Below are 26,096 nucleotides of genomic sequence, written 5' to 3' on the forward strand. Positions count from 1 at the left end.
GAGTTTTTAATTTTGACATATAGTTCTGCAATGAGTCATTGTTACTATTTCTCTCTCTCTCTCTCTCTCTCTCTCTCTCTCTCTCTCTCTCTCTCTCTCTCTGTGTGGGTGTGGGTGGGTGTGGGTGGGTGTGTGTGGGTGGGTGTGGGGTCGGTAGAAACATTAGCATGCAACTGAGATCTTAGCACACCTTTGCCTTAGAGTTATGTAATGTGATGTTGTAAATGATTTATAAACTATTAGACAAATTGCTAAGACTTTTGTGACATCTGTGGTATTCCCCAACCATGAGCAGTGTATTTGACAGTGTTAGTTGGTAAACGCAGCCATTTAAAACTCTGGCTTATGGCTACTAGTGGTTGGTAGGAGATCATGGGATGTTTCCTTTATGTTTTTTCTATGGTCAGATTTTGTAATGAAATGTAAAAATTTTTATTATTACTCACACACACACGTGTGTGCGTGCAGAAAACTCAAGGGTGAAGCTGAAGGAACTGCTGGCCAGTCTGGGTGGACTGGTGTTAACTGATGCAGATGTTGTTTCTGTGGTCTCTCTGCTCCGCAACAAGAGCCCCAATGCCCTGGACACCTGGTATAAGGTGAGCCAGGAGTCATTTTGCATTCCTTAACATTTTACATACATATAATAGCTAATTTCATTCTCATCTCCTATATGCTCCTTTGTTTGTGTCTCAGTCTGCAGCCAAGTTTGAACCCTCAGCTCAGCAACTGGCAGAAAAAGAGCGTCTGTTTACCACCCTGAAGGAAGAAGCCTCTATCGCCAAGGACAAAGTCAAACAGCTTAACCAGGTACTACACAAACTTTAACAACACTTCAGCATAGTCTCTGCCTGAGTGTTTTAGATTACTGTGTTCACCTTGTTCAGCTGGCAATGTAAATGCAACGCTTAGTTGTTTAAAACAGAATCCTATCACAAATTAAAAAAAAAAAATTCTAAACACACCATAAATTATTCAAATCATGTATTTATGAAAAGGGAGAAAAGTTTCTTAGCCTCTTCCTTTGAGGATACGAGAGAAGAAAGCAAGGGGAATAAAGAGGACAGAGAAATTAAGGCTAAGGGTATTTGTAATATGCTGTGTCCTTGCTTACTAAAGCCCTTCTTTAAAAGGATGTTACTTCACTGCCATTAATCAGATGTCGAAGGCTATGAACTAAGGTGAAAACCTCTGCATTGGCTACAGTGATGAACCCCCACTCTAGAAGTATCTGCTTTCCTAGTTTCTGGATTTCTCTAAACATACCTATTAATACTTAATATTGCACACATGGTCTACCAGTAATATGCTGGGGCACAGAGTTTTTTTCCTACCGCTACGGAGGTTGTCCTGCATAGGATCTGCGCCGTGTTCAGTGTGTATCTTTTACACTGTGCCCAGTGATTCCGGGAAAACCGGACCCACCGCAACCCTGACCGGGATAAAGTGGTGATAAACCATGTAAATTAGACGAAGTGCACCAACATTTCAATGCAGATATTGTTTCGATTTTTAAAATCTGACACCCACAACAGTTTGCACCAGTACCAGAATTGCACCAAATGTACCAGTAGTGTGGTATCACACAAACTGTGCTGGAGGATTTTGTATAAGTTCCATCTTTTTTCTATCTGATGTTTTAAATGTAATAATTCTGTGCATGTTTTTGTAGGAGTTGCAGGCTGAAAAGCAGAAAAGCACTCGTGCAGAAGCTGTGCTGCGGGAACAGCGGGTTGCCATGGAGAAAGAGCTGAACGTCATGCAGGCCAAAACCCAGGGAAGTTACCAGGAGCTTCAGTCCATGCAAATCAAGGTAAGAACTCTGACAGGTGACTAGTCTGTGGTGCACTGTGATATAGACCATGAACTTGCTTACATGTACAGAAAAATCTGATCAAATGCAATGTTTACAAAGTAATCTGATATTGAGAACTCCATGGATTACCACTAGAACTTGAGAATTCCTTTGCAAACTCAGGAGTTTTTTTATATGTCATACAAATTGCAATAGTTTCGTTATGAGGTGGTGAAACTGAGAGGTTTATTAAGGTGGAGTAGTGAAGTTGATGAGCAAGGTGGGTTGGTGAGGTTCATATTTATAAGTGAGCTGGACCTGTGAGGTTGATGTTGGTAAGTGAGGTGGGTTGATGAGGTTGATGTTGGTAAGTGAGGTGGGTTGATGAGGTTGATGTTGGTAAGTGAGGTGGGTTGATGAGGTTCATATTTATAAGTGAGCTGGACCTGTGAGGTTGATGTTGGTAAGTGAGGTGGGTTGATGAGGTTGATGTTGGTAAGTGAGGTGGGTTGATGAGGTTGATGTTGGTAAGTGAGGTGGGTTGATGAGGTTCATATTTATAAGTGAGCTGGACCTGTGAGGTTGATGTTGGTAAGTGAGGTGGGTTGATGAGGTTGATGTTGGTAAGTGAGGTGGGTTGATGAGGTTCATATTGGAAAGTGAGGTGGGTTGGTGAGGTTCATATTTATAAGTGAGCTGGACCTGTGAGGTTGATGTTGGTAAGTGAGGTGGGTTGATGTTGGTAAGTGAGATGGGTTCATGAGGTTGATGTTGGTAAGTGAGGTGTGTTGATGAGGTTGATGTTGGTAAGTGAGCTGGACTTGTGACGTTGATATTGATAAGTGAGGTGAGTTGGTGAGGTTCGAGTGGTTTATTAGGTGTGATCGTTCAATAAGTTCAAACATCTGTATAACCAGTTTTCTTTGGGTGTGTAAGAATGTGCTGAACCTCCAGGCTGTACCTCGGCCTAATAGTTTTGTGCTTGCTATTACAAATCTAAATTAGTGATTTGCTAATAAAAGTATTTAAAGAATTCATGCCAGGTTGAGTCATACCTACTTAGCATGTGAGTTTATTCCTCTTAATTCAGTACATAGAGTACTGATACAGTCAGTTTTAGAATTATTGATACCATTGGTATAATGGGTAAAAAAAATGTAAATTTATTCATGGAGATTAGCTGCTTTTTTTGAGGAACCACACTTCCTTCACCACCAAATCCATATTTAGTGTTTGTCTGCCAACGTTTGTCATGTGACCAGTTTCATCATGCGAAAAGGCCTCCTTCTAATCCACCTTCCCAATAGATGGTGTAGAGTTGCCCATGACAGTGTGTTATGGCTTCAGACATGGAGCGATAAAATTCCATTGCCTGATTCATGTAGGCCAACACTTTTTTGGTCTAATTTTAAGCGTTTTGTCATGTTTGCCCTTTTGATTATGACCAATGTTTGTTGTATTGTACGCTACCTATTATAATTCCTGCCTATTGACTAATTCATGATTAATTGGTGCCCTATCCAGGGTATTCTTGCCTTGCGATCTGTATAAAGCTATTGATAAAATGGAAATGACAATTTTGTGCACGATTGTGACTAATACCATAATGTAAAGTTAGTTAATGATAAAAAAACAATTTAAGAAAAAGTTCAAGGTCTACCAAAGTAGTTTGATGCAGGTAATATTAGGTATCTGACTGGGCCAGTTGGGGTTTTATGGGGTTTGGGATTTTATGGGGTCCCCTTTAATTAATTAAAATGTGTATAGAACAACAGTTTGACTGTAGTCAGTAACTGAATACCTACAAAGTTCATCTGTATGGTGGGTGTTGCTTATAAATTAATCAATAAAAGTATGTAATAGATAAGTGTACATAATAAATGCTTCTTTGAGTGTATTTATTGAAATTGCATTTGCTATATGAATAGCATGTTGGTTATTTTTTTGTGAACCTGTATCTGATTCTGTGAACCTGTACCTGTTCCCAGTTCCAGAAGGTGAGGGAGCAGTTGGAGGGGCAGATCATCAAACTGCAGAATGAAAACAGTATCTTCAGAGATGCTGTTAGCACAACATCCAGCCAGATGGAGTGAGTCTTCTTAATCTATTAAATAACAGCATAAATATACAGCAATGTTTAGAGTTTTTCTAATGGTCAGGCATAAATGTTCAAATTTGGACATTTCAAAGTTGGACATGTACACAGACTTTAACAGGCCCTTGATCCCATGCATTTCCGCTCTTTGACTATCCAAATGTCATATGGTCTCTCCAGTAAATTGACTTTTTGTAGCATTATGAAGCTACAAGTGTGTGTGTGTCTGCCTTGTTCAGCATTGTGATCTTGGTCTCTCAGCTCTCCTTCATGTGTGTGCATGTGATTATTTTTCTCAGGCAGGCAATGGAGCTGGAGCAGCTGCAATCCAAGTGCTCGGGGCTTTTGAAGGACCTGTCGGAGACTAAAAACAAGCTGCAGCAGGAGGAACTGCAGAGGAAGAGCCTGGAGGCCAACTATAAGCAAAATGTGGCCCAGCTTGAGGTGCTTCTCCTAGCACTCATGCACTATCTGCTTTTTCAGTTCAGTGTGTGCATCATCATCATGGCATTTTTAGATTTATCTGAAAGGTTGTATGTGTGTTGTGCATCAGGCCCAGCTACAGGATGCTAAAAGACGGTGGGAAGAACTGCAGAACTATTTGCACAGTGTCAACACCGAGAGAGAAAAACTACAGGCTGCCAAACAAGGTACTTTTGTTTTTGATCAGACTAATCATAATAGTACAGAAGGTTGTAATTACCTCATTTATCAAAGGAACTTACTAGTGGTGGGCATTTTGTCTTCTTCAGGGTGACTTGTGGGGTGACACAGCTAGAAATTTACATTTACTTTTATTGCTTTTGGCTGATACTTTTATATACCGTTGCTTACATATGTGACTGAATACAATGCAATCAAGTGGGGGTGAAGGGCCTTTAAGATGTGATGCCAGTGGTAGTGGCAACTTGCTGCCAGTCTGGAAAGAAGTTTGCTACCATTAACTGGTATGGAATTTTCTGAAATGTTTGGCTACTTTTAAGTAAATTGGCTATTTAATTAAATAGACTAAAACAGTCTTGATGAAAATATTGTTCGAAAGTTTACTTGTTTTTACTTGGGGATGCTATGCTAATAGTTGTTAGCGGCTAGACTCTTTATTATTTGCCAGCTATTATGCTGTATTCTGTATTCACTTCACTTTATGTCTGAAGATGCACAATTAACATAAGACATGTGGCACAGATGTATTGTGTCTGTAGTCAGCAAGTACAATCCTGGCCTCACTCATCAGACGCACAAATCTTACTCAGTTTTATGCCCCACAGAGCTGCAGAGTCAACTGCTAGTGGTGGAGACTGAGATGAGTAATAAGAAAAAGGAGATCCAGACTCTCCACAGCAGTCTGACAGACACCATTGTGTCCAAGAAGCAGGTGGAGCAAAAGGTCATGCAACTGCTAGAGGTCTCAACGCATAACCTCCAACCTGACAACTCACTGCAGGCTCAAGTGCAGGTACCATGTCTGCTCTTTACAAGTCACTTATAGGGCTAAATGCACTGGCTAATTTTTCTTTTCTCACTTTTTTTCCACATTGGCAGGACCTTATGAATGACAACAAAGCACTTCAAGTTCAAATTGAGACTCTTCAGCACCAGGTTGCCTCTCAGGTAGCTCAGGTAGATTTTGTGTGTGCACGCACACACGCCAGAGTGCACAGCACAAATGAATCATGTACAGATTGGTCTGAAGACAGGGTAGCAATTTTCAGTCCTGTCAGTCTCAACTCAATGTGCACATGCTTTTCTACTAAACATCAAACAGGTGTTAACCAATACAACCCTATCAGCTGATTTTAAAGGCCTTGTGTAAGGGTCTGACACTAGCAACTTTACAGGGCTTAAACCCTCAGTTCTTCTAATTAATAGCCCAGTACCTTAACTGCTTAACTATTGCCCTTACAATTACTTAACATGAACTGCTATACTCTAGCAATAACATCTTGGGAGGAACAGTATTAAATGCATGTATGCACTTAGATGTGTGTTATTTTTTGTCTTATTATATAAAAAATATAAACGATTTAGTATAATAAAATATATAAACACAAATTGGATACACTCAAAAATATAGAAAATCTGTATTAACAAAATCCAGTGACTTACTGTGACAAGTAAAAGTTTTAAAGTCTTAATTCAGGGAAATCAAACAAAGACCCTGCTGTTCTTATAGCTGTAGCTGTGTTTATTAGATGCAGCTTGTGTGATCTGAAGCTCATGTTGTCCCATTTCTTTTCATAGGCTAATGCAGTATCCAATTTTGAGGAACTACAAAAACTGTAAGACCTGCTCTAAATAGCTAGAAAGCTTTTATTTTTGAACAGCAGGGCTCTAAATAAGCATGCTTGTTTGTTTAGACTGGCTGATAAGGAGCTCCAGAGGAAGAGTCTGGAGGATTCCCTTAATGCAGAGAGGAGCAGTGGGGCAAGCAGGGAGACCAACATGCAGGTGAATGCTCTTTCTTACATTAAATTATCCAAGTGGTTATCTAAACAATAGGCTCAGTGGGTAGCACTGTCGCCTCACAGCAAGGAGGTCCTGGGTTTGATACCCTGGTGGAGCGGTCCGGGTCCTTTCTGTGTGGAGTTTTCATGTTCTCCCCATGTCTGCGTGGGTTTCCTCAGAGAGCTCCGGTTTCCTCCCACAGTCCAAAGACATGCAAGTGAGGTGAACTGGAGATACAAAAATAATAAATCAAGTGAAATTCGAGAACAGCGTTTCTGCAAGTTTAAAGAAAAGGATTATGCCTAATTTCATTTTCTTTAAGCTATTTAAAGAGGTTATATATTAAAGTTATATATTAAAGTTACATGTGTTTTTAGAGCCACCGTCGTAATACTACTGGTAAATGTAACGTTTTTAAGTTAAAGCTTCCTAGTCATTAAAGTAATTTAATAATGAATAAACTTTACTAAATTTAAAAAGCAGCTATTTCACCCCAGTGAAACAATATAGTGCATCCTCAGCAGGTTTATATTTATGTTAGTGTCAACTTGTAATTATGTCCATAGTCATAGTCACATTTGTGTCCTTTTTTCCACAGGCCATTCACAATGAGAACATGGCCTTAAAGGCTGAGCTCCAGAATCTGCAGGCACAGATTTCTGAAAAGGTCAGACATCTCACACCAACACACAGACTAACATTTACCACATACAACACTCACACTTTCTGAAAATCTGTCCCACTTTTTCTTTAGGCTTCCTCTCAGCTGGCATTGGATCAACTAAAGCAGAGGTAAGTAGGTGTGTGTGTGTGTGTTTTAAATAGAATATCTTGATGCTGAAACACACCCCACGCCATGGCACGATGCTTTTAAAACATTCCACCAGAGGCAGATTTTAATGCACTCTTATGCAACAAGTCATACATCAAGTGAATGAGTCTGCAGCCAAACTATTCATGCTTCATCTTGTTATAATCGGCATGCCTTCAACGTTAAAGTGGAAAGTGATTATGACGTGTGGTTGGCACTAGGCTTGGTTCTGTTATTCAGTTATTCACTCTTCCTGGCAGCTTGCAAGAGAAGGACGAGAAGATTAAGACAGTGGAGGTGCTGCTGGAAACCAGCCTTATTCAGGTGGCCAATAAGGAAGAGGAACTTAAGGTGAGCAGGTTTGGTGTGCCAAAACAAAACACATTTTTCTGTAAGCTTTGATTAGCATGGATGAACATGCTATGCTCTTTGAATTCCTTCACCAATTGTACCAGAAACTAGCTGCAATGACTTCCCATCTGGCATTCGCTTTTTTTGCACACAGCCGACTGTTGTTTGGGATTGGGAGGAAACAGACTGTTTCTAACACATGGTGTTGGGTTGATGTCCGCGTGAATTCAATAAAGGTGGTAGTTATAATAAATTCTTTTCACTGGGTTATTATAGTAATCACTGTTGTGACTGGTAGGTCTAATTCCTTCATATTTCTATTCCTTGTAACACATGGATAGAGGGCACTCAGGTGACGCAGCGGGATAATACGCTGGCACACCAGCACCAAGATTCTGAGCTCCCGGGTTTGAATCCCGACTCTGCTACCGGTCAGCTGGGTGCCTTCTAGCAGGCTTAATTGGCTAATGCCTGCAGCAGACAAAATTGGCTTCCAGTCTGCTTGGTGGACCGTCTATACTTCCAGTATAGACACCTTATTCTGTGGTAGAACCTTAATGGAAAATATGCAGTTCATGTGTGGTTCAAGTGTAAATCTGTTGGGTTTTTTTTCCTATGAGGGTGGGGTTATCGAGCTGTTTAAGGACCTTGCTTGCCCAGGGTGCCTGTACAGGAAGTGAAGCCGACCTCACATGCAAATACACTGAAGTACGGATGAATTAGAAGGGATTGGTAGGAGTGTGTGAAGTCGAACACATTTCCACATTCAACCGGGCACTGTTTATTTTCCATAAAAAAACACAATAATCTTCAAATGCTGATTCTTCTTTTTATTCATATAGTGTGCAAGCTGAAGATAAGGGACATTCAATTTTATTACTTTTCTGGCAAATGCTGCCAGACCCATAAAGCACCATAAAATGATGACACACAGTTGGAGGTCAAATTAAATGTCATACTTGACGTCAACAGGACTTCCAGTATAGACACCTTATTCTGTGGTAGAACCTTAATGGAAAATATGCAGTTCATGTGTAGTTCAAGTGTAAATCTGTTGGTTTTTTTTTCCCTCTGTAGACCCTAAAGGAAGACAGCGATAATCTGAGGTGGCACATTAACACCCTGCAGCATCAAACAGCAGAGCAGGTGAGGTAGTCACCTTTAAGTTAAGCTGAAGCTTCAGTCTTTGTGGTTGTGCTCCATTCTTACTTTGCTTTTCTCTTTTAGAATCAGTCTGAGGCAACACGGCTAGAGGAGCTGCAGAAGCAGTAAGTTTAGTAGTCAGACCACTATTCCGAGTCAAGTCAAATGTTTTTGTATAGCGCTTTTTACAGCAGACATTGTCTCAAAGCAACTTTGCAGAATCCTGGGACGACAGACCAAAAAAACCCTGTTGAGCAAGCCCAGGGATTCAGTGGCAGGCAAAAACTACCTTAAATTACAGGAAGAAACCTTGAGAGAAACCAGAATTAGCAGGGACCCCCATCCTCCTTGGGTGGCCTGGAGATTAAGTTGAATGAATTAGACACACATCATACATGCACAAAATTATTTTAAACTAAAAGTTATAATTAGCGAAAAGAATAAACAAGCAATCCTTAAATTTTACATTTGTTTCTGCATTTATTTGTGGTAAAATATCTACTTGGATATAAGAATTTGCAAACCATTTTGCATTGTTTTGTCAGGATTCAGATCAAGGATGAGAAGATCAAAACGGTTGAGGACAGTTTAAAGTCAGCGCTGGAGAAAGAATCAAGTAGAGTAAAAGTTATTGATGTATGTAAAGTTTATGTTTATTTATTTGAGATTTTTTATTGTAATTATGCTATTTGATATACTAGGTCATCATGTTTGCTGACACCAGTTGTCGCAAAAAAAACCCAGCTGATTTCCTTTACCTATAAGGTTTAATATAAATTTACGTCCTGCAAGTAATGAAAACGCCTGCCTTTAAAATGTACAGAGGATCACGCTATACTCTCTTGTTCCTCCACCACATGCATTTTCAGCAGGTGAATCTCCATCCAGCCTTCCTTTCATCAGACAGGGCTATTGTGTTCGTTGGGTACCCATCAAGCCAGTGGCTAGAATGCTAGTTTGCAGCACTACCTGATTGCCCTTGCTGGCAGATTTTAATCATGTGCATGATACTGTATACCCATTAATAAATACCCATGCAAATTCTGCATACAGGATTTCTTTTTTTCCCCACAGACATTTAGGTCTTTCTGTCTCAACACTGAAACAGTAACTAGCTAAAGTCTAAGGATACAACAGTTTAACTACAAAACCCTTAATTAAATGCATTTTTACACATTTTTGCTTTTGTATGGTGTAATCTTTGTAGCAATTCTTTTTAAACCTTGTATGCAAGATGCCCAGTAACCATATACAATAACATGTAAATGAATATCCTTAATAATACATGTATTTTTAGATTTTTCTTTATTATGATAACCATGAAAACAGGTTAAAAAAAAGGTTGCAATGAGTATATATTATTTAAATGTAGAAATTCACAAGTACATTACAAACACTAATAATAAAAACTATTATGGATTGTTTTATATAAGGATCTTCAGCAGCAGTTGGAGACTCTCACCTCCGAACTAAGCAAGGTAAAAAGCAGGGAAACTCAGGAGAGCTCTGACTCAAAAGCTCAGCTTCTGGACCTTCAGACACAGTAAGTTCTGACTCTAGTGATTTACTCTTGTGTTAAATCCGGATTAAACTGAGTGATTTCAGCATTATTTCCTTGTGTATTGTCCCTGTTTTGTGGTGTAGGTTAGCCACTAAAGACCAGGAGATCCAAAGATTACAGAAACAGATGAAAGAAAAGGCCAGAGAAGCAGAGCAAATGATGGGAGCCAGTGCTCAGCTTACGGAGCTGAAGACTCTGTATGACTGCTTTGTAGTATACCTATAGTTACATTTGTTTTAAATTGTTGAGTTTGTCACATTGATATCTCTATGTTTTTGGTGTAGGTTGGCTACTAAGGACCAGGAGCTTCAGACACTACAAAAAGAGATGGAGGTTAGGACCAGAAAAGCTGAAGAAAAGATAGAGCAGTCACAGCAACAGGTCTGTTTATACAGAAACCTTGACAAAGTGTTAAAACTATTTTTAGCTGTGTAAAGAATAGGGCAATGATATCTAATCCTTTCAGTGTTCCTGGGACCACAGTAGCCTTCATTGTTTTAAGATTGATATCGGAAATCGGAACAACCTTAAAACTTCCTAAAGTTGACCATCCAGATAAAATGGGCATCCGGGCAAGAAGGGCTTTGGTCAGGAAGATGAGCGAGAACTCAACAGTCATTTTAAAGACTCCAAAAGTCTGGGAGAATCTTGCTGCAGGACACCATAAATCAGTCCTTTGTGGCAGTGTGGCAAGACAGAAGACACTGCTGACTTAAATTTCTCCTGTGTCATAAGACAAGCACTGAACCTGTGCAGGGTCTGTTTTCACCAAGCATACCGGTTGGTGTTTTGCCCATGCCCTGGCTAATACCATCCCCACAGTGAAAAATGGTGGTGGCAGCATCAAACTATGAATTGCTTCTCTGCAGCAGGGACAGGATGAATTGAGGGGTGGATGAATGCAGCCAAATATATGATAATTCATAAAGGAAACATCATCCAGAGTGCAAACGCACATTTCATTTCATTTTCTGCATTTAGCAGACGCTCTTATCCAGAGCGACTTACAGAAGTGCTTCCATAGTAAACATTTAATTTCTCAAGTTTTAGTAAACAACAAAGAACACGAATCTGCTGAAACCTGTTAGAACCAAAGTGGGGTTTTTTTTTGGAAATGGAAAAAAAAAAAATGTTAGTAAATAGGTACAAGTCAGCTTAAGTGTTTAGTAAAAAGGTGGGTTTTTAATCGTTTCTTAAAGACAGCAAGAGAATCAGATGTTCGGACAGACAGAGGAAGTTCATTCCACCACTTGGGTGCTAGAACAGAGAAGAGCCTTGATGCTTGTCTTCCTTTAGTCCTGGGTGGCGGCTCAAGTCGAGCGAGACTAGTGGCTCGGAGGTTGCGTGGTACAGAGCGGGGTTTGATTAGGCCTCGAAGGTAGCTTGGGGCTGGTCCATTTTTGGCTTTGTAGGCGAGCATCAGTGTTTTAAACTGAATGCGTGCAGCTACAGGAAGCCAGTGAAGAGAACGCAGCAGTGGGGTGATGTGGCAGTGTTTGGGCTGGTTAAAAACCAGACGGGCAGCTGCATTTTGAATGAGCTGCAAGGGTTTAATAGTGGATATGGGAGCTCCTGCCAGGAGGGAGTTGCAGTAGTCCAACCGTGAGATTACAAGTGATTGGACCAGAATCTGGGTAGCTTCCCTGGAGAGAAATGGTTGAATCTTCCTGATGTTGTACAGGAGGAACCGGCACGATCTCGTCATGACATAGACTGAGCTGACAGTTCACCTGTCAATGCGATCGTTACCCAAAGCCAAAACAGCAGTACAATGGCCTTGGGGCAATTTTGCAGTCTTAAGTGGCCCTGCCAAAACCCATTAACTATCTGTGTTGAGACCTGAAGATTGCAGGTCTGGTGGAACTTGAACTCGAATCAAGGTGTACAGAGGTTGTAGACACGTCTCCAGGAATACTTGCAGCTGTAGTTGCTGCCGAAGGGACTTCTACAAAGTGCTGAATTATGGGTCTGAATAATCTCTTATTCACAAAAGTAAACACTTCATCTTTATGGGTGATGAAATGTAGATTAATGGATGAACATGGCACTTCAAAATCAAATCCACAACTCAAAGCATTCTGTACTTTTTTTTCTTTTTTTAACACAGAGCCATTAGTAAAGTAAGAACTATTACTGACATGCATGTCAAACATTTGTTTATAAAATGGTATGTTCAACAACCTCATGGTCAGGTGTCCGAATACTTCTGGCCATATAGTGTGGGTCTGTAAAAAGCTCAAAACATTCTATTACTGTTTTCACTGTGCTGGCACAAGTTTATCAGAATACCCTAGAGCTCATCCTATTTTGCTGTTACACAATAACATTTTACTATTGTCTCTGATATATTACTGCTGTCACTATTCCTGTGAAGCTTGCACTTTTATTTATAAATATAATGTATAATTGTTTAAATGAATTTATTTTTCATTGAACATTTCATAAATGTAAAAAATCCTGTGCACTACAGTTACTTCTAGCGCTCATATTTCAGTTTCTAACCTTCAATATTGTTTTTGCACTGCAGGTGGTATCAGCAGTTCCCAGTCAGGAGTTTTTGTCAGCGTAAGTGTTTTTTTATTTCCTCACATTAAGTTTTTAATGCATTAGAGCATATATAGGGCAGCACGGTGGTTCAGTGGGGTAGCACTGTCGCCTCACAGCAAGAAGGTCCTGGGTTCGATCCCCAGGTGGAGCGGTCTGGGTCCCTTCTGTGTGGAGTTTGCATGTTCTCCCTGTGTCTGCGTGGGTTTCCTCCGGGAGCAAGTGAGGTGAATTGGAGATACAAAATTGTCCATGATCGGCTCTGACTGCCGGCTGAGGCTGAGCGGCCACATGAACAATGATTGACCTGTTGTTCAGATAGGGGCGGGATTAAGCCGGATGGGGACTCTCTCTCAGACTAGTGTGATTGCGACCTCTGCTGGCTGGTTGGTTGGTGGCGCCTGCACGGAAGAGGGTGTGGCTCTCCGTACACAGCGCTGTGCTGCACTGCACTCGTCAAAATATTGTTTTTTTTAATTATATGTGGATAAATAAAGCAATTCTGCATAATGTAACACAAGTGTCATTTTCATTTTACTATTTCAGGATTGCAGAGAAGGACCGGCATCTTTCTGATGTTCAGGCTGAACTGCTTGAGTTGAGGGAGAAAATGGAGCTTCAAAGAAAGAAGAATAATGTAAGTTAAAATTTTAATGCTTTGAATAGATCCTCTTTCATCCATAGCTTTTTATGATTGTTGATCTGAATATTATTAGTAATTTTGAAGTTGAATTGGTTGATCTCTACAGTTTAAGAATTGGATCCATTGTGTTTGGAGTTAATGTGGGCTGCACAGTCAAGCTTTTTTCTGATGCTAATAAATCAGTGCTCATATTATGATTCTGAACTAACACCCAGCAGGCCTTGGAGAGCAGTAAACCCTCCAGCATCCTCTGTGGCAGCTTATGCTCTGTTTCCATCAGTAGTATCCGTAAATGATGATGCACTGTATGACTAAATCTGAGAGTTTACACAGCTTGTTTTTATAATAATAAATTCAGATCTTCATTACAAACACACTAGTGAAATTTTGTGACAGCTGGCCAGCTATAAACATGGTCAGTTTTGTTCTTTCAGCTTAAGTCATTTGGGAGTTTAATTCTCAGCTTGACCTAATTTCGATTGCCAGCCTTTTAATACAAGCTAATTGTACCTAGCCTAATTGGCCATTGTATAAATAAACTGACTGTAGCTGTGTACTATTAATGCATTTTATAATCGAGCTTAAATAGTAGTCATCACAAAAATGTTTAACATTTTAGTCATTTGTAGGTTTATTAAAGGCTTAGTTGAAAAAAATAATAATAAAGGGATAAACATTTTATTATTCATTGCAGTGCAGTGATGCATAAAGCTTGTCCAGCTCACTTAGAGCTGTGTTACTCTAGTAATCATATTTAATGTTCTTTAATGGTTATGAAGCAGTGGATATGATGGCGTTCTCCTGACTCCTTAGTGTTGTGCCCCTAATGGTGTCTTTGTTGCAAATTGTGGACTTACATAGAATAACAAGTTACTGGTTACATAGAATAAAGTTCTCCAAACTTCATTATCTGTGATGTTCATGGACTCAAGACTGTTGTGAGATTTAGAGAGGAACAAATAGTTTGGCTTCCTGCACATATTGACAAAGCTTCATTTAAACACAGTTCAGTCCAAAATTTCACAGATAAAATAAAGCTACCTTTATACATGTAAAGCTGGTAAGCCAACACATTGTGTTTACATTGTACTTTTGTCAGATATATAAGGATCATGAGAATTAACAATGTTTATTGTTTTCTCTCAGTCACACTTCCACAGCTGTATAAAAATCACACTTCTAGCCTAATTATTGGTGATTATTTATGCTTTTTTTAGTTTACAAGAAAAAATAACTTTTGGCTAGAGTCAAAGATATGGTTTATAATTCAGAAGGAAGCGTTAAATTTGAGATCTCATAGTCTTTGCAGGTGCATATTTATGCAGGTGCCGTTTATCCAATCTTGAATATGTTTAGAAGACTTGTGATTGTGCTTGAACCAGGATTTCATATTTTGTCATTACATCCAAGCCCCAGCTACCTTTTTAAACAGATGAGAGAGTATGTTGACCTATTGGTGTGGAGAAATACAATGTGAGGCTCATAACAGGACTGTAGCCTGAACTGAAAGTGGTGTGTCTTTAAAACTGAATAGGAGCTTCGGGAGAAAAACTGGTGCGCTATGGAGGCGCTGTCAGCCACCGAGACCATGCTACAGGGAAAACTCAACAAGACAGTCAAGGTTCGCATTGCAATACCAGTCTGCTTCATTCTGTAGCCAAATCAGTGCACTTCAAATACTGCTGTTAATTAAGCAGTTAGATATTCTGCATTGTTATTAACTTTGTCATGTACAGCTGCATAGTCATTTTTAATTGTAATAATGGCTGTTTGGCTGCAATGCATGTTACTAACACTTTCAGTAAAACGTGAGAGTAAAAACATCATGCTGAGGACTTTGATGCTTTGCAGTTTAAACTAAACTGCTCTTACGCAGTTGGATTAATGTAGCTTTTTAGGTATTTTCCTGCCTGAAAGAGTTCTGTTCTTTTTTAATTAAAAAGAAAGTACGAATATATAAAATGAGTGTGCAGCTTAAGTCATGTCATTTAGTTTAGAATCATGTGGGGGTGTAATGATGCACAGATTTCCCTATTTATGTGTTGGGGTTTTTTTTTTGTGCATACAATACATTCAAGTATTTTTTTTTGTCAAATCCACAAAACAGAACTACCGTGTACGAAAAAGGGTTAATTAAAACAAGTTATTTTCTTCAAAGACAGTTTGGAGCTAGAAATTGGATTATAACTGGTCTAAGGCTTTCCAGCAATCTAGATAATCCAGCTATGACTTTCTATAGTGAAAGTTATTCACCCTTTCAGAATGAGCACAGAGTGACTTAAATGCTGATAGGAAAGCAGTTTTGTGACTCGTGTGCAATCTTTAATCTCGTAATCAATGCATTTAGCTTAAATAAGAGTTATTATGGAGCTTTAATATGACTTTTTGAGAAGCATCGAAAAGGTTAGCAGTTTACAGATGCACAAATACATTTCTACTAGTTTTAGCAGTAACTATCTTGTTGTTACTTTTGCCAGCTGGGATGTAACTGCTAAATTGACATTAGAAGCAAGTACTGCTCTCTTGGCTCCTTATCAGTGTAGAACGCTGTTTAATGACTGAGACGGCAATATCAGAAGTAGTGTTGGATGTTTATTCTTTCAATATTATGATATGCAGATTAAATTACTTTTAGTAAGCTGAAGTTTAAAAATGTATTATAGGGCTATTTGAAACTGTAAGTGAAAGTGGGTTAGAAATGGTGCTCTGGTTGGAGTTTTATTTGGTACTGTATTTCAAGAGAGCAGAAACAGGTGAGGGTCACAGTGTTCCTGGAGTAATGCAGTTTACAGTCATTATGAAACTCCCAGAACCTGAAATAGATATGGTAGTAGAGTACCGTTAGAGGAAAACGTCATGGTACACCGAAGAGTAAATTGTGGAAGTGCTGCTACTGCTTACCAGTGAGACAGTAATACTCCTGTATTATGTTTTCAACCTTTACCACCCATATTTTACTATTTATTTGGCTGATCAGCCCGTTTGCAGATTGCTAAACAAATCTTTCCCAAGTTGTGGTGATTATTACAAATAGTAGTCAGAGCCTATAAAAAATAAAACATTTGTTTTTTTTCTTATGGTTCAATTTTTTATGGAATATTTTTTAGTGGGAGAGAAAAATATACCAATAAGATTACTAAATCTGACATTATATTCTATAACAACAACAGTGTATATACCATATTGCAACTCTTTATTGACTAAGATGTATATTAATGTGTATCGTTACACCCCTATTTAACTATCATGTCATTCCATTTCATTTTGTACATCGAATTATCACCTCCACATTTCTAGATCATTCTGCCCATTATATCTCTTCTTAATTCCATTCTGATTTGCCTGTGGTAAAATCTAATGAATTGCTCTAATCAGTTCTTCTCCAACACAGATTGCAAAGAAAAAGCCTTTATTTGTCAATAGTTAAAATCTTACACCTAAAAATTATGCAAATTCATATTAGATTTGTGTGCACAGTTAGGTCCATCCTCTGTTGTTGCTATTCCACCCTGTGCATGTCTTCATCAACTGTAAAAGAAGGTGTTGGTAACTCCATCTTCTAAAATGTGTTTTCCATTCTGGCGATGCGCCCCGCTGCTAAATGTGGCGAGGTATTTTAGTAAATCACTGTATAGAAGAACCTGTTGAACTATAAACAGGTCCTGGAGTTCAGTTCAGTTTTGCTGACACCTCATGTGTGATTTTGCAGCATCTCCAGCTTTTTTCCAGGACAGTGGACAAAGTGTGTAGTACATTTAAAACATCTGCTTTCGATCATCTTGTGCAGAGCCCAAGCACTTGTTTAATGTTCTCAAAAATTACCACTTTTTCCATCTCAGAGAAGTGTTGCTTCAGCCAGCAAGCTGAAGAGCTGTGCCTCAACCTACAGTCTGTTTACTATACAGTGTGCTGAAACTAGTATTGGTATTGGTGGATAAATAATAAAGCACACTATTTAGTACATAGTATGGTTTTTGGGACTGTGTAGCTTTTCTCAGTTTCAACTTCAGCCTAGTATAAAGAGTTTAGGTAAATGTTTTAGGCTGGTAAAGGCAGGTATGCTACATGATTCACTTATTTTTATGAGGCTAGTTATTTCTTGTTGGCTATTTGTAATGATCTTGCTACTAGTCAATGGAGTGGATTCTACATGCTAAAAATCTACAGCAACTTAAGAAATCAAGTCACTGAATATTGTCCACGTCTAGTAACTGGTCAAGGGAGCTCCCACAAAGTCACCAACAGTCACCCAAGTAACTGTACAAAATAATCATTTCTTTGTTGTACTTTGTAAATTATTTTTTAAAATAGAGGTGTACGTCGTACATAAAATGACCCAGTTAGCTTTTCAAACATAAATTCAGAAACACTCTTTTGCTGAAACATAATTTATGCAGTTCTTTATTTAATACAGAACATCTGTATTTTAGCCCTTTCAGTTTTCTGAAATGTGGTTGGACCAGCAATTCTTTTTTTTCTCTCTGTTATTTACAGCTTTGTTTTTCTTTTATTAATTTGATTTGTTGTGTTAATGGTATATAAAAAAAATTTGTTTTAATTTTTGAAAAGTTCCTTATGCTGTGCCGGATGTTTTGCACTGAATTTCCAGCACTTGGTGCAACAGCTCAGGGGTTCAGCTCATGGTTTCACTTTGCACTGGGTTTGTATTTGCACAGATTTAGTTAGTTCAGTGTTTTAGTGATTCTCTTGAGTCATAATTGACTCTCTCTAGGTCCTCAACTCTTTTCAGCCAGTTGCACTGTCATATTTGCACAGTTGCTTGGTGTTTTGGGGTTTAAGTAATCACAATTTACACAGTTAATGGAATATACTTGAATTGATTAGTACTTATGTTTACTCACTGCTGGATGTGGTGTTCGTTTCTGTCTCCCTCTGTAGGAGAGTCATTTAGCTCTGGAGTGTGCTGAGGCTGAATGCCGAGCAGTTCTACACAGACTTCTCCCACACGTTCCTCTGCCGAATGACCAGGTGTGCAATGCGAACACACACACCCCTCTGTAAGTATGTTCTTAAATCAAATGGAGTGTGACAGCTGTTTGTTTCCTCCTCAGAGTCATAAAGAGTGGCTGCAGAACTTTGAACATTCATTGATGAATGCTGGAGGAGTGGCTGTTCATGAGGCAAACTGTGCACCAGACAGCATTAAAGACGAGGTGATGAACACAGTGATCAGCATCATGTTATACAGCATCAGTCCTTTAAAGCTACTCTAAAATACATTGTATGTTTGTTTTTACATGTATAATTCATGTGCTGCTACTGATAGTTGTTGTTTTAACAGGGTTTGGCAGAAAAGCTGAAGAAAGCTGAGGAAGCTCAGAAGGTTTTACAGAAAGATTGTGAGACATACAAGAAAGTTCTAGCAGAGACGGTAACATGGTTTTATCATATTTATCTACAATTATTATATTGTGTTCACAAAATTAAGATAAATTGAGGGTTAAGGGCTTTGCTCAGGGAGCCAGCAGTGGCAATTTGGCAGTGATTGGGCTTGAACCAGCAACCTTCTAATACTAGTACAGTACATTAACATCAAGGTTATCACTGCCCAACCAGCTAAACACTTGGATTACTAAGACAGAGTGCCATGAACCTTGTGTGCACAAGTGTTTACAGACTGAGATGTGAAGATTACCGGCAAGTTCTGATAATTGAGTCTCTATATACTGTACATTATATGGCCAAAATGTTTTATATGGGCAGAGGTATTGGGGCACCCCTTCTAATTTTTTTTAATTCATGTGTTTCAGCCACAGCTATTGCTAACAGGTGTAGCAACAAAGCAAGGTCTATTAAGACATGAACCTGTCCTGACATTAACTTAACCCCATAGCAAAGAACATGAAGTTAAAAACCTAATAAACAAACAAAAAAAACTATTAAGACATGAAGAAAAGCTTGGTTTTAAGAGATTCCACTTGCCTGCACAGAGCCCTGATCTCAACCCACTGTACAGCTTTGGAATAAACTGGAACATCATCTAAGGCTTTCATGTTCAACATCAGTGCCCAATCATACAAATGCTCTTTTGACTAAATGGGCACACACATCCACAGACATACGTCAAAGTCTTGTGAGAAGCATTCTCAGAAGAGTGCCTGTTGTTATAGCTAAAAAAAAAATCACATAGAGGTCGCTCTATTTTAATACCATTTGTTTTTTAATTGGGATGTTCAACAAGCTCATTGTTAGGTGTCCATATACTTTAATAGTATAAGTCAATGTGAACATCTAAACATTGGCTTGTTGAAAGCTTAGTTGCAAGTCTACTGGCAGTATTATGAATTTAGCACCCTCTTCATGGCCACAACAACCTTTTCATCATAAAGAAACACCTTTTACCTGTATTTGTGCTTATTTAGTCAAGAGAACATGTTAGCAATGACCTTGGACTCACTTATTAGGAGGAGTGTTCGTGTTCCCAGCGTCACAAACTGCATTGCTGTGTTAATGGTTCAGAGGCTGATCTTTTACATATGATTGTACACAAAGCGTTGGTTAATCTACTCTCATGCTGGGTGTGATTTTAATGTTTTGACAGGAAGGTATCCTGCAGCGGCTGCAGAGCAGTGTCGAGCAGGAGGAGTGTCGCTGGAGGGAGAAGCTGGAGTTGGCCCAGGCCGAGATCAAAGAGGCGAGTTTAACACTAAATCAACCAGGAGTCGTATGAATAACACAGAGAAACATTATTAGCTCAGGACATGAAAGCGGCTGCTACTGTGGGCAGCATGGGTTTTTTAGGAACTGCTAATGCTACCAGTTAAAATTGTGTGAAATCCTAAAGTTTTGCTCCATTAAGCAAATCTTTCAAAAATATTTTGTGTTCAGTGTTCTGTTAATTTGCACAAAATTCTAAAGCATTTCTACAACTGTTAAAAGAGACTTTTATTATGAAATCTAAGAAATTTTGTCTTTAAGAATAAAGGCTGTAATACGTCTTCAGAGGTGCTGTTAATCAGAACAGAAGGATGTTCTTAGCCGGCAGGTTGTAAAGTAATTGCACACTGTAACACAAAACTTTTTAGCAGTTTGTATGATATTCTAAAGAACTTTATTTAAAATGATTTTCATGGCCTAATGTTGCTAGGAATAGCCTAACAAAAAAAGCTCAAATTCTGTTGGTCCAACTTGCTGCGGAATGGCTGTTCCGGTGCATTAAGACATGATAACATGTTTTTTAAGAATATAATGGGAGAAAGCTTCACACAAAAGCATGATGGCATTTTTTCTTAAATATTGATTAGGCAAGTCTCACATCTCTAAATGGTTATCAGATTGACATTAAGATTGTGGGTTTTTTTTTAACAGGATGTTAAAATGTAAATCATAGAGGTCCTGGCTGTGAAGATCAGAAGTGTTAAAACTGGATTTTGCAGACATCACAACATAACTATTGAGATAATAATCATCATTTAAATCAGAATTAAATCCTGACATTAGTAAAAATTCTTCATATGGACAAATCAGCCTGATTATCTATGGGTCTGTGTGACCTGAATTATTCTACAGGCATAAACAATGCTTAATCACAAGTCACTAAACTGCAAAGGGTAAAAAATGCCTGTGCCTAGATGTGCTTTGCAAAGCAATAATGGACATCACAAGGTTAAATGTGAAGGTCGAACAATGTAAGCTGACCCACAAAATGCACTTATGATTTAAAAGCCACAGTGTGGCGTGCTGTTCCTCTGCTGTTTGATAGTTAGATTTTATTTTGCCTTTAAAGTTTCACTGTTCCATTCCACAGCACAAGTACTGTATATTAAACAAACTACCATGTGTGAGCTGTAGCAGTCATGCATTACACTCTCACCAGAGCGTAGAATATCTGGCTCCAGCTTTAGTCATGAATCAGTACATTACTAGTATTGTGTTAGTGAAATGGTGTTGACCTGATGCTTGAATTGAAGCAATGTTTTATTATTTATTTTATTAATGAATAACCGTTACTACTAGTACATAATAACAAAAAGGTAACTTTCTGCTGGTGTGTTTTTTAGATGACTTTGAAGATGACCGTGTTGGAACAGGAAGTGGACAGACTGAGTGCAGATGGAGAACTGGAGACTGTAAGTTTACTTTCTGTTTCTTAGAAACATACAAAACAGGAAGAGATAGATAGAGAGACAGATAGATTCAACTTTATTGTCATTGCTCAGTACAGGTACAAGGCAACGAAATGTAGTTAGCATCTACCAGAAGTGCAAATAGTAGCATTGTGCAAAAAAACAGAGAATATTAGTAACATATACCTATGATTAATATGAATATAAAGTTATACTATAGCTATTTACATATATGAAATTATATCTATGTACGTAGTTCTATATACATAATAGCAATAATAACAATAAGCATATTAATAAAAAAATGAATATGTATTATAATAATAACAGCAATAATAAAGATTAGTTAGGTATATATTAGTAATAACAGTACTAGTAATAAAGGATGAGTAAATAGTAACTATACAGCTGTAACTATAACTATGGTGGATGGTGAAAAAAAAGCTATAACTATATATATATATGTGTATGACAGTTGTGTAAAGTGCAGGTGCAATGATAAATAATTACGGCAGTCCGGGGTGATGGTAAAATGCAGGGGCAACTTGTGCAATGATAAATGTGCAATGATAAATAGTAACACAGTGCAGTGTGTAATCAGATGGTGCAATGATAAATAATAAATAATAGGTCCAGTGTTTAGTCCAGAATGTCCAGAATATTGTGTGTTAACGGCGAATAGTGGTGTTCAATAAAGTTATTGAGGTGGGGAAAAAAACAGTTTTTAAGCCGACTGGTCCTGACACGTATGCTCCTGTATCTTATCCCAGACGGCAGGTGGTTATACAGTGTGTGGCTCGGGTGGTAGGGGTCCCCGATGATGCTGTGTGCTCTGCGCACACAGCGCTGGTGGTGAAGGTCTCCAATGGTGGGGGGCTGTGTACCGATGATTCGTTGAGCAGTCCTCACCACCTTGTGAAGGGCCTTCCTGTCAGCCACAGTGGAGCTGCCGTACCACACTGTCACACAGTTGGACAGTACGCTCTCAATGGTGCAGCGGTAAAAGTTTATGAGAATCTGGGGAGACAGATGGTCCTTTTTTAGTCTCCTCAAGAAGTAAAGGTGCTGCTGCGCTTTCTTCACCAGACAGGATGTGTTGTGGGTCCAGGAAAGATCCTCAGAGATGTGGATGCCCAAAAACTTGAAACTGGAGACACGCTCCACCTCGTCACCGTTGATAAAGACAGGGAGGTGTGTACAGCTCCTGGTTTTCTGGAAGTCCACGATGAGCTCTTTGGACTTCTCAGTGTTCAGATGAAGGTTGTTAAAGGAACACCACGCCACCAGGTGCTGGATCTCCTCCATGTAGGCCGATTTGTCAGTGTCTTTGATGCGGCCAACCACTGTGGTGTCATCTGCAAACTTGATGAGGATGTTGGATCTATGCAGCGGCACACAGTCGTGGGTGAACAGCGAGAAAAGCAGTGGACTTAACACACAGCCCTGTGGAACACCAGTACTCCGAGACAGGCTAGAGGACACCTGACTACCTAACCTTACAGACTGGGGTCTGTTTGTTAGAAAGTTCAAGACCCAGTTACACATGGGGGTGCTGATTCCCAGGTCACTGAGCTTGGCTACCAGCTTGGTTGGGATAACCGTATTGAAGGGGGAACTGAAGAAGGAAGAGGAGAGTACTATAGTACAAGATAGTTAGAATCCTTTCTGATTTTAATATGTAATGTAATAAAAGATGTCATAGATTGTCCTTTAGTCATCAACATCCACCTACCCCCTTCCTGTAACCACTCCAGTATTTACTGGAGTATAGGATTTTAACGTCATATTTTACACACTGTGGTTACATTCATGACAGGACAGGTAGTTACAGTTCAAGTTTTTAATGTCAAACACAGTCATGGACAATTTAGTGTCTCCAATTCACCTCGCTTGCATGTTTTTGGGCTGTGGAAGGAAACCAGAGCTCCCGGAGGAAACCCATGCAGACACGGGGAGAACATGCAAACTCCACACAGAAAGGACCCAGACCACTCCACCTGGAAATCGAACCCAGTACCTTCTTGCTGTGCCAGTGCTACAGTGCTACTTACTGAGCCACTGTGCCACCCTGTATTTACCCAGAACAAAATCCTACTAAAAATATGACAGCAAACACCCAGCTATCTCTTGCTGTGTGAATAGTTGGCGCATTTTGCAACAATTGCAACAAAACAATTTATCATCTAAAGCGATAAAACGTGTTCACAAGAAACTCTTTTGAACTAAATAAGGGAAATAATCGCATTACAAAAGTGACACAGTTAAGAAACAATAGTTTGAACTAAAGACGTGTCTGACTTTGTTTCCTTTGGTCACTGTAGCTAAGCAGAGATAAGCAGCATTTGGAAGCTGAATTAGAGAGAGCAGAGCGGGAGAGCGCCACCTATGTGTCTGAAGTTAGAGAGGTAAGCTGAACAAAATCATGATTCAAATGCTACAAGCCTAATTCTACACGTGATCTGTTTTCATGTGATTAGCTCACCTTGTCCTTAGTTTTAAAGCCTTGTTGTGTTTTTAACCATTTAACTTGGTGTGCTTTATTCTTGATCCAAACTGTGTTCTTACTGACAGGTAAATGTTGATTTATGCTAATGTAATGTTTTGATAGTCAGCCCAGCCAGTATTATAAAATACTGAGCATATCAATTACTTTTCAAGCAAACACAACTTTTAATTATTTTATTAATACATGTGGACTGGCAGTAGAGCTTATCAACTCAATAATTACAGTACTGACAGCAATTTATTGCTTATTACATTCTGTTCATGGGTGTAAAGCTACAATCACATTAATATAAAATATGTACAGCTCATTATTAGTGTGACTTTTTATTGTTTTAGCAACTGAATATTCAGATTTTTTTGGCAGTTGTTGCCTAGTGGTTCAGGTAATTGCTTAGACAAAATATGCTGTCACAGTACTGAAAGTGTCTGCAAAATGCTGAAAATGTAAATGTTTAGTATCTAGATTAGATCATTTTGGTGTGATGCTATTTTTGTAAACATAATGATATCAGTTATTATATAATCAGACTATATTGTATAGTCCCCCAATGGCTATACAGAGGATATCAGCATTTTTAGCCAGAACTGTTTAAGTTGTGGCATAAAGCTTCTTTACTTTTCCTGTTACTTACAAACACCCCCAATCCAAATGCAATCTCCCCATTCACATGTCGAACTTCATTGCAGCTTAAAGATCTCTTGACCGAGTTGCAAACTAAGCTTGATGGCTCTTATACAGAGGCTGTCAGGCAAAATGAGGAGCTGAATTTGGTAAGATTCCATCCTAACGCTTTAATTTCTTTTCGCGCTCCTGCACCTCGGCTAGCACATGGTCACTGGGCTCAGTTTTACACAGTGGCAAAGGGTTCCTGTCCTTTTATCCTAAAATCATACAAACCCTATTTCTGATGAGGTGGGGACATTTTATAAAATGCAATCAAAACTAAAATCTGTGAACTTTGTTTTAACAGTACAAAGAAATAACAAATTTTAAATTGGTAAAAGGTGATTGCGTGTATCTATATGCATCATCTTAAAATTAACCATGATAAGTTGTGTAAACATGAGTAGGAATGTAAGTAAAGGGTGAGGGGGGGGGGGGGGGTGAGGAATGAAGAAATCTGGAAGAACCAGTAGGATTACCAAAAGATGAATAATGGATAAAATAAAATAAGCAATCATTTGAGATTAACAAAGAAGAAAACGTTGATCTGGTGCACCACACCGTGTGCTGTCCAGCTAAAGAGAAATAGAAAAAGTTAACTAAAGCGAATTATGGTGCAGTGGTAAAGCACATTTTAAATCTCAGCAGTGCAACTAGCCGGTTGGACATCTACAAAGGCATGATTTGCATGATTGCACTCTTGGTTCCAAGCCTGGATAAAAATAAGGAGGATTGCATCAGGAAGCGCATCTGGCCTAAAAACTGTGCCAAATCAGGTAGACAGACCAGAATTTCTAAAATATGGGACCAGCTGAAAAAAAAAAAAAAAATAGTACTGTACACTGAATTACTGAAAGCTGTTATTGTGAACGACGACTATGCAAGTACCATTGACATTTTGTGGGGGGTTTTTCTTTATAAATTTAAAATGCATGTTTGTTCATGCTGTATATTTAAAAGTACAAATTTTGTATACATTTAAACTGGATATATGCACTGAATGTCTTAAGTACTAAAAACAAAAGTGGATAATTATTTCTTTCCCAAGTTGTATGAAAACATTTAAAACAAACAAAAAAAGATACATTTTTGTTATTTTAGTTATTTGGTATTTTAGTTATTATCCTAAGCAGTTCAGGTGTATCTATTTCTTGAACAGTACGTTGTAGTGTGTGCAGTAACAACACACTGATTGTCAGTGCTGTATTAAATGTAAATAAAGTGCAGAGTTGTTAAACTCGACTACTCGCCTTTCGGATCCGTCGCTGTGCGTCATTGTTACATACAGCAGTGGAATTTTACACATGCTGTAGTATTATAGAATGTATGATAAAGGATGACGTACCCTTTGCCAAGAACATATTAACCACCAATCTAACATCTCAAATTTTTTCCTTCTATGGTGGCAGAAACTAAACCAGGCTTGCTTCTCAGCCTCCCTCGCTTCACAAC

General features: G+C 38.8%; 1 protein-coding gene across 7 annotated transcripts in view; it reads left to right on the forward strand.

The window, feature by feature from the left end:
• Positions 1–26,096, forward strand: part of ktn1 (kinectin 1) — a 43,242-nt gene that overhangs the window by 13,154 nt on the left and 3,992 nt on the right. For 3 of the 7 annotated variants that reach the window (XM_063006856.1, XM_063006857.1, XM_063006858.1), the window contains exons 5-33: positions 469–599; positions 697–810; positions 1,673–1,813; positions 3,784–3,884; positions 4,190–4,334; positions 4,444–4,540; positions 5,159–5,346; positions 5,433–5,510; positions 6,132–6,169; positions 6,248–6,338; positions 6,934–7,002; positions 7,090–7,127; positions 7,407–7,497; positions 8,575–8,643; positions 8,725–8,765; positions 9,186–9,276; positions 10,074–10,183; positions 10,285–10,398; positions 10,486–10,582; positions 12,729–12,766; positions 13,292–13,382; positions 14,923–15,009; positions 18,288–18,377; positions 18,461–18,562; positions 18,691–18,780; positions 19,951–20,043; positions 21,410–21,478; positions 23,797–23,880; positions 24,668–24,751. In XM_063006856.1, coding sequence (XP_062862926.1) covers positions 469–599; positions 697–810; positions 1,673–1,813; positions 3,784–3,884; positions 4,190–4,334; positions 4,444–4,540; positions 5,159–5,346; positions 5,433–5,510; positions 6,132–6,169; positions 6,248–6,338; positions 6,934–7,002; positions 7,090–7,127; positions 7,407–7,497; positions 8,575–8,643; positions 8,725–8,765; positions 9,186–9,276; positions 10,074–10,183; positions 10,285–10,398; positions 10,486–10,582; positions 12,729–12,766; positions 13,292–13,382; positions 14,923–15,009; positions 18,288–18,377; positions 18,461–18,562; positions 18,691–18,780; positions 19,951–20,043; positions 21,410–21,478; positions 23,797–23,880; positions 24,668–24,751 — 2,672 coding nt within the window. The remainder of the gene's footprint in view (positions 1–468; positions 600–696; positions 811–1,672; positions 1,814–3,783; positions 3,885–4,189; positions 4,335–4,443; positions 4,541–5,158; positions 5,347–5,432; positions 5,511–6,131; positions 6,170–6,247; positions 6,339–6,933; positions 7,003–7,089; positions 7,128–7,406; positions 7,498–8,574; positions 8,644–8,724; positions 8,766–9,185; positions 9,277–10,073; positions 10,184–10,284; positions 10,399–10,485; positions 10,583–12,728; positions 12,767–13,291; positions 13,383–14,922; positions 15,010–18,287; positions 18,378–18,460; positions 18,563–18,690; positions 18,781–19,950; positions 20,044–21,409; positions 21,479–23,796; positions 23,881–24,667; positions 24,752–26,096) is intronic. The other 4 variants (XM_063006860.1, XM_063006861.1, XM_063006862.1 and 1 more) reach the window with 4 other exon arrangements.

Source organism: Trichomycterus rosablanca, chromosome 13, assembly GCF_030014385.1.
Source record: "Trichomycterus rosablanca isolate fTriRos1 chromosome 13, fTriRos1.hap1, whole genome shotgun sequence".
Classification (NCBI taxonomy): Eukaryota; Metazoa; Chordata; class Actinopteri; order Siluriformes; family Trichomycteridae; genus Trichomycterus; species Trichomycterus rosablanca.